The sequence below is a fragment of the Pyxicephalus adspersus genome, chromosome 5 (assembly GCF_032062135.1).
Source record: "Pyxicephalus adspersus chromosome 5, UCB_Pads_2.0, whole genome shotgun sequence".
Taxonomy (NCBI): Eukaryota; Metazoa; Chordata; class Amphibia; order Anura; family Pyxicephalidae; genus Pyxicephalus; species Pyxicephalus adspersus.
Window position 1 is genome coordinate 142,150,251 of NC_092862.1, and position 8,764 is coordinate 142,159,014.

Below are 8,764 nucleotides of genomic sequence, written 5' to 3' on the forward strand. Positions count from 1 at the left end.
AGGTGCATGCTAATAGAAGGTGAAAATATAGTAACAAGCTCGTCACTTTACTGCTTCTCCTTTCACTCTCTAGTCCAGTGTTGCTAGAAGTTCCTTGTGCAATGAGCAGTTTAGACCTCTCAGGTCAGTTTAAGTGACACTAATGATCTTTTTGGCTATCTGTAAGGGTGACATTCTTTCCAATGGCCAGCACTGTAAGAGGAATTCTTCCCACTGACCACCACACTAATATACTGTAGCTGAGCTGTAGATATAGGAATTGTAGCAGAAGTTCCCTGAAAACCTGAAAGTTATTTCAAGGGTTCCCCCATGTTAAAAAGGATGAGAAAGGCTGCTGTAGTTGCCAACTAGGGCTCAGAAGAAACCAGTGTAATGATGCTGGCCCTCAGACTGAGGACATCTAATGGCTGAAAAAAGTATTGCATGGGAAAATATCTATTGAAATTGGAATTTTTTTTATATCTTCTATCGTTCTGCTGTTAGCAGTTTTGATATACTTTATCTGATGTTGTCAGTGTGTCTTGGTCACTTTACACCACAGGTACACTTTAACATTTTGTGACGCCAGAGGATAACTATATCCCTAGAAACAAACCAATGAAGAAACAAAGCGATTGCTCAGATTGCACAATATAAATTTTTATTAAACATTGAAGACATGTTCTGTACTAATAATAATATCACAATAAAAATATACCACAAATACTACATAATAATTATTTTACATTATCTACAAGAGGCCGGAACGCAATCTAATTACAAGCGGTAAGAAAATACTTTGATACATAAAAAAAAACATTGTAAGATATATTTATATATATATTGATCTGTACACTTTAAAAATACACATTCGAAAGCTCTCGGACCACTCCGGGGTCACAGGGAGACATGAGCCGCCCTAAACTGCGGCTTTTCCCAGGCAGCCGCAGGAGATGGTGCGGAATTATTTCGAAAAAATAAATATTTTTAATTATAGTTTCATTTATAAATGACAATTTATACTGGGAACAAAAAAAACTTTATTTAATGGGGGAAAATGCAACTCTTTTATAAAAGTGCTTTGGTAAATTAAGTGAAATTGATTTTTTTTTCTTTCCCTTTTTTACTACTTATAAAAAAATGATTTAACCGGTGCATTTAGAAAATGCCTTTGTGCTCACTAGCTGAAAGGTGGAAAAAGGCTTATAGTGGGAATGCATGTGGCCATAGATTTCTTTTTTTTTTTTTAAAGTAAAAAGTTAAATGAAGTCGTTTGAATATAAAAGTTGACCATCATGTTGATCCTCCTTCTTCATGACCTAGGTGGCTACCACATTCAGGAGGGGTATGCAATGGCAATGCTTGTATGTCCCTTGTCACAGGTTCCTAAATGCAATAACCCAAAAAAGCCAATCAACTTTTATCTTTCTTTGTTCTGATGGTTCTAAATTAGTTTAAGATTTCCAATTCAGGTTAGGGGACTGGTTTACGTAACTTATACCCCCCAACCCACCTATGTAAACCCTGGCCATGCACCCCTGCACCTTGTTACATACCGGGTACTTCCAAGTATAGAAGATCATGTGACCTTCCCCACCAGATGCAATGCAAGGAGCATGCACACCCAATTGCCATGATTTATTAAGTTAGGGAAGGGTCATAAACCCTTAGACTCAAGGATTTAACAAACTTAGGGGGTGGTGACAGAGAGGTGGAGGGGTTCCCTTTTCAAGAGAACCTATCAAATACTTCTTTAAATCTGATTGGTTCTTTACTGCACATTGAACATCACCCTTATTATTAAATAAGCCCATTGAAGGTTGAAGCACATCTGACGCAGGTGTAAGCTTCCTGGATATTCTCAAATATAAATCTCAGTCCTTCAAAAAAAAAAATTAGAATATATATAAAAAAAATCTGTATATCAGTAACGTAGCTTTAACAGTCGACCCGAGAGTTCCATTGGAGAGAAATATCCAATTCAGTCTGGTGGGACGAAGCCCGCCCTTGGGTTTACATTAAAGTCCAGTTCATGGTGGCTCAAGTCTAGCTGGAGATCAGCCTACTGATTTTGCTCAATCTTTTTTTGTCCCGGCTGTGGTGGCCATGATGGTGGGGATGGATGGGTTTGACGGAACCTTCGTAGTTGTGGTTGGACTCGTTGTGCTGCCTGGTGTATCTTTTGCACTTGCAGGAAGTGACCACCGTCACTTTGTAGGTTCTGGTGGTGCCGTCGGCGCACTGAAGCTGGATGCGTTGGGTCCGTGTTTTGTCATTGACGCAACGCCATTCTTGGGTGCTCCTACGACTCCAGTATTTGAGACCGTAACCGCCCCCAATCCAGTTGGGTAAAATGGGAAGTGGAAGACACTCTCCGGCACAAACTAATTCCTTCAATGGCCTCAAACTGGTGCACTGGCCATCAGAAATATACTTGGTGGACCTTAGTTCTCGGCATCCAACTTGGTGATGGTCTACAAGAACAACAAATGAACATTGGTTAATAATCGTATTTATATATTGCTCATACAAAACCTTAAATAAGACTAAGTTAAGTAATATATGATCCATGTAGCACATGGCCTTATAATTGCCCTTCTTTTTAGGAGAGGAGGCTGACTACTAGGACTCTTAGATTCATACCAGAGCGTGGATGGAGTTGCCAAGAGGTCTCAATCAATCTTTGAACACATCATTCAACTAATGGCCAACGTCATTCAACTAACCACCAGCTAATGGGGGGCGTAGGACCTAAGTCTGGTTGACCTTGAAGCTTCAGAAGTAGTTAAGACCTTGGTGTGCGTTGTAACACCTTGTACTGACCACTGTGGAATTTTTATTAAATGTACCTTCCAATGGGAATATTTTTTCCACGGACAACTTTTCTATGCATAACCTTCACTTTAGAGAAGGTCTAATGATCAGAAATGGAGACAGTGACACCATCAATGGTGATAGAGGAGAAAGCTCCGGAACCTTCATGGTTGATTTCTATGCTTTTTGGAGAAACGATACCATTTGGGCTGACCAAGCAGCTGTACAAGGGCCCTCTATGACTATCTTGCTACCAATTGATGCACAACAAATAAGTTTTGTTAATTTGGCCATTAGTTGAACTATGTGCCCCTTGGTAACTCCATCCACCCTGACTATGTTCCATTCCTAAGTAGCTGTGCAAATATCCTGCAGGAGGACACAGCTGACCCAGAATGCATTATGACTGCAAAGACGACATTGAAAAGAAGACAAGCATCATTGTAAAGTCGAGACAGCTTCAATTAACTTCATGTTTGGTCAGATCTTGGAAGTGATGACCTTAATTATGTTTACAGGGAACCTGAGAACCCTCACTAGGTGACAAAACAAAAGAGGGAGGACGGGGGAGACGGAATTCCACCAGACCTTTATATACTAATGAAAGTGATGACTGCTTCCTACTCTAGCGGAAAGAGACAACCGACCGATGACAATGGGTCACGCCAAAACATCTCGTCGTCACGTCCTGGAATCTGCGCTCTGATCTTGTGAGAGCTCGCTTTTTGTCTGGATTCCATCTCAACTCTGCAAAAACGGAATCCTTCTCTAGCTGGAAGGAATGACTTTTTAGGGCCAGAACTATTTGTATATTTGTATAGCAAAACTATTTATTGCATGCCAATGAGAGTCCCCCAATCCCTAAAGAACTTTATTCAATAAGTGCACAAAATGTTAGGATTCTCGCCTTGTGCCCCCTTCTTTTATCACATGGGACCCCTGTGCTTCTGGGCCCTATAGTGGCTGCCTGGTCCGCTATAGCTACACTAACTTCCTTTGTTTTATCCTATAAAAAGTGATGGGTAAAAAAGACCAAAAATTTCCACTTTTGCACAGAAGCTGTGCACTTCATCTAGGAATTTAGACTTTTCACCATGCAAGATAATTCACTTAGCTTAGTAAATTTGGTGACAATTCTCTTTGCAAAGAATATTCAATCATATGCAAAGAAATCTAAAAATGCAGAATTCTTCCAAGCACGTGATTGGATGGTTGTAGCTAGTTTAGGTGAAATATCCCTTCTGCTGGCTACAACTATCCAATCACGTGCTTGGAAAAATTTTGTGTTTTAGATTCCCTTGCATGTGATTGAATATTCTTTGCAAAGAAAATTTTCACTATAATAACTAAGCTAAGTGAATTTTCTTGCATGGTGAAAAGCCTGCATTTCTTTATTCTAGCAGCTCCCATATATCTAACTTCTTGTTCATTGGAGTGCATTCTGGTTCCCCTTTAACGTGTTGCATGTTGGCTGCGATTTGAAGTTTCACAACTGTCAGAGAGCCGAGCACACCGACTACCCCAAGGCTACAGCCACCCTGCCAAGCCTGACCCAGAATTCTCCCTTCCCGTCAGACAAATCACCTTGGTGATCAGGTAAGGGGAGGGTGGCGATGCTTTTATTAATATGGGGATGTGTTTGCTTGCGCCGGGGGGCCTGGAGACGCGGCTCCACCAGGAAGTGAAAACAAACGCTGGAACAGAAACAGTCTTTCATCTCTGGATAATATTTTACATTTCTCGAGGTGAGAGTGGAAGAAGGTCTGGTGTTCGCTCTGCGGGGAAAGAGGTCAGAGGGTGGATTGGAAAGGGTAGAATCCCTAATGGGGACACAATAATAAGTCACATGGCACAAGTCTATAATTAAAGCTTAACTCAAGAATAAGCAAATACAAAAGCTGCGTGTATTCTGACTTGAATCTGAGTGCTTTGTATATTTCTTCCAAATCTCTGCAAGAGCTTCCTGTCATAGAGACCAGTCCCTGCTGCTCTCTCTCTTTGTGCAGGATGACTGGTCGTGTACCCACCTCCTCCATCAGGCAGCCTGTAGTGGGTGGGCCTATTTGGCCCCTCCCACTGCTCTGCTCTCTGAACATATTATCTACAGTATAGTGATGATGTTACAGCTGCTTTTACAATGTAATATCCGGATTTGCAAAGGTACACAAAGTAAATTTATATCCTTTGTTGCTGAAGAGGAATGTATTTATTTTTTTAAAATTTTCAGGTAGCATGAATAAAGCTTTACTAATTTGATACATCTTGTATTAAAGACAGATTTCTATTATGGAAGTCTCCTGGGATTTTATGTTCATTTTACGGGCATTCTAACATGCAGCCTGTAGGATGAATCCGACTTTCGGGGGCCCTTTCACGCGGGATGGGTGTGGCATCTAATATTTCCATTGTGCTGTATTGTATAGGACACGGCGCTGTCACTGGGACAGGAAATTAGTTCTATCCAATGGCTTTATATTCACCTCCAGTGTAACCTTACACAGGAAGAATCGGGGAACTGGAAGTGGGGCGGTGTTGGGTTACCTGCCATACCCTGAATAATAATACAGAGAGGAAACAAGGCAACAAAGAAATATTTTACAGTTCGGGGCTGCCTGGAGCTCCCGCATTGTCATTGATTTTTGCCAAATTCACACATGTGAATGATATTTACCTGGGCTGTAAAATATTCCCAGGATTAATGTATATCCATATAAAAGATTGAGAGAAGATTCTGCTGGAATTTCCAGAACTGGAAGATTGGTGCCCACTGCCCAGGTCACCCTCCATGCAAGTGCAACTCAACATTTTGGTATTAAAAATCCAGTGACTCTGCCAAGGCTGAGATGATGTCATCGGTCTGCTGCAAGCGGGATGAAACATTTCCTCAGTCTCCTCTCCCCATGTGATCAGGCTGCAACATTGTAGCAAGTCACAATGTCACAGGCTGCAGCAGGAGCCAATCTCTCCTGAGATGGAGCTGGGTATAATATTCTGGTGATGATGTAGATGGAGTGCTGATCATCATCTGCCTCCTTTAAGTTCTGTGACATGATGGCTGTACATTGCACACAGTGAACCATCATAGGACAATGCAAGCCATATAATATCACAGATCTGATCTATAAATGATGGCCAGCGGTGAACAATACAAACCGCCCAACATGGCAATGAACTCAGGTCGGTCAGTCACTAGGATCAGGAACCGTCAACTTAATTCAAGTCAGCAATGGCAATCAGCAATCTCCATTTCACAAGCATCAAAAGAAAAGTAGAAAAAAGCAGAAAGTAGAAAAGTTTGTCCCCTGCCAGAAAAGACTCTTGCTCTGTGTATAAAAGCAGTGGTCTCTCTGCAGAGATTCCGTCTGCTGATTCAGCCATAGCTCACTGCAATACTCATCTGATTGGAGATTCTGAGCTCCGAGTATAATTGCAGGCCTTGGCTATATGTTAAATATTATTTCCTTAGACTGATATACATCTGCTTTGATATATGGCAGATCTTGAACGGAAAATGTTATATTCTTTGTGTTGTGTGTCAATGTGCAGCTGCTTGGAATGCCCAATGTTGCTTAATGCTTTGAATTACCCTCATATAGACAGTGCTGCCTGCACACAGGACCCGACCCCCTCCACTAAAAGAAATCACAGCTTCTCATTCCTGCAGAATAAGGATCCTTATCCTGGTGTGTTAGCCTTGAAATGAGAAGAATGTGAATTGTAATGATAAAACACCTCCAGTGCAGCAAAACTGCTACATTGTATCTGCTGGAGTGCATTGCATGCAGTGTCAGCAGTGTTCTTGGTTATGATTTTAGAAAATGATTTAAATGTTAAAAAAATCATCAAAAATAAAGCAGCTTTTGCTGTCTATAAAAACAGGGAAAATCAATGAAAGCAGTAATATGAAGACTTTGTGTATAATACAATGATTAGTACATGGCCAGCAGTATTGCCAGGTGTCTATGTAGTGCATGGAGTTTGTCTGCTGTCCCTGGTTTGCTTCCAGCAGCAAGCTAGTGGCTACAGGTTATAGGTTATGGTTGGTGAAGATATCAGACTGCAAGCTCTTCTTCAGCAAGAACTATTGAAAGTGGCTCAATCAGATTCACAGACATCATTCACCACCCTGGAGAATCACCTATACCGGCTCTGTAGACTTCTGACACAACCCTGCTCTATTATTAGTGTTACACAGTATTTATATAGCACAGACATATTATGGAGCGCTGTACAATGTCCATAGCAATATCACTAGCTGTCCCTCAGAGGAGCTTACAATCTAATGTCCCACCATAGTCATATGTCTTTAATACAGTCTAAGGGCAATTTTGGGGGGAAGCCACTTAACCTAACTGCATGTTTTTGGGACACAGGGAGAACATACAAACTCCATGCAGATAGTGTCCTGGTTGAGATTCAAACCTGGTACCCAGCTCTGCAAAGGCCATAGTGCTAACCACTGAGCCACCATGATCAATGATCAGTACATGCTCGTTGTACCTACAAACTTTCCTCGTCCTCTAAGAATCTCTCCCATATTTTCAAGACCAACCAACTTTTCCTTTACCCTCTTTTTTCTGAAATTGTATAATCTAGTAAAACATTTTAGGGTAATATTATTTTTTGATGAGCCCTTTCCAAAAATCCAAACAAGATCTGAATCAGATAAAGTGTCATATTTTGGAATCCGGTCACCTGGGGCAGGCTTGACCAAAACATCAGCTTAGTGGTGAAAAGGTCCCTGAGAACTAAAGTGTCAAATTTTTGAGTTATTGTCTCCTGAAGATTCCAAGAATGAAAGTCCAGGAAATGGTGCAAAGGTCTGAAAGGTAAAACATAGGAGAGCCGAGAAGAACGGGTTTATATAAGAAGACCCCGTGAATGAGGTCAAGAACACGGGGAGATGACCTCCACCTAGCAGGAGGAACAATAGAAAGTATTATTCTACTGAAAGAGTAGTGGATGATCGGAGAGGAATTCCAGCAAGGGAAGTGAGTCAATCAGGGATGAATTTAAACATTCTATTACAAACTTCAATGATAAGAAAGAGCAAACCTGATGGACCTCTTGGTCCTTTTCTGCCGACTCAATGTTTTCAACCTTATTATGGGGGAATCCCTTGAAATAACTTTGGGAACCCCTGCTATAAATAATATATCCACAGCTCACAGTATATTAGTGTGGAGGTTTGTGGGAAGAATTCCTCTTACATTGCTGGCCATTGGGAAGAATGTCACCCTTACAGATAGCCAAAAAGATCATTGGTGTCACTTAGAGGTACAAATTGCTCATTGCTTAAAGAAACCCCTGCAACCTCTGGAGGAACCCCTCTCTAATTAATAATGGGAAAAGGTGCATGGGAATCGGCCACGTACAACCCGGTCAGACGACCACCAGTCGGTGGCACGGCGTAACCACAAAAACACAGATATGCAATAAAACGATTGGGATACTCACTGGTTCTGTCCATTGGCGAGTTGAGCGGGTGTCTGCCCCCGTTACGGGCTTGGTTGATGGAGCTGCTGTTGGCATTGTGCAGCAGATGTTTATCCACATGGGAATAGAGGATCTCCGTGCCGTCATTCTTGAAGGAGACGCAGCTTTTGAAGAGGATGCAGAAGAGGTAGAAGAAGCAGCCGTGGAGAGGAGATATGAGCATGGTGCCTGCAGAGGGGATCCAGCCAAACACTTCGCCTTCCTGCCTGGGACTGTGAACTTGCCTGGAGATGCCTGGGCTTTATATAGTCAGGGGGGGCTTGGCATTCATTCAGGTGTCAACTTCAGCAGAGGGGAAGTGGTGGTGGGAGGGCCATCGGCAGGCTTGCTGAGATTTGCTCACAGCCACTTCCAATGCAGGGGTGCAAGGTATGCAGGGCTGGAAATCTGCAGCCGGGAGGTCTGACACCACAATGGCAGGAGGAAAGAGAACGCATTAGCCCCAGCTTCAATGGCCGGCTTTGTTTTTTGGCTG

General features: G+C 42.1%; 1 protein-coding gene across 1 annotated transcript; it reads right to left on the reverse strand.

The window, feature by feature from the left end:
* Positions 1 to 618: 618 nt before the first annotated feature.
* SOSTDC1 (sclerostin domain containing 1) lies at positions 619 to 8,520 on the reverse strand. The gene is made up of 2 exons (XM_072412960.1): positions 8,251 to 8,520; positions 619 to 2,453 (listed from the first exon to the last, which is right to left on the reverse strand). Exons 1-2 carry the CDS (start codon positions 8,450 to 8,452, stop codon positions 2,026 to 2,028), a joined length of 630 nt encoding a protein of 209 aa, XP_072269061.1. The 5' UTR covers positions 8,453 to 8,520; the 3' UTR covers positions 619 to 2,025.
* Positions 8,521 to 8,764: the final 244 nt, after the last annotated feature.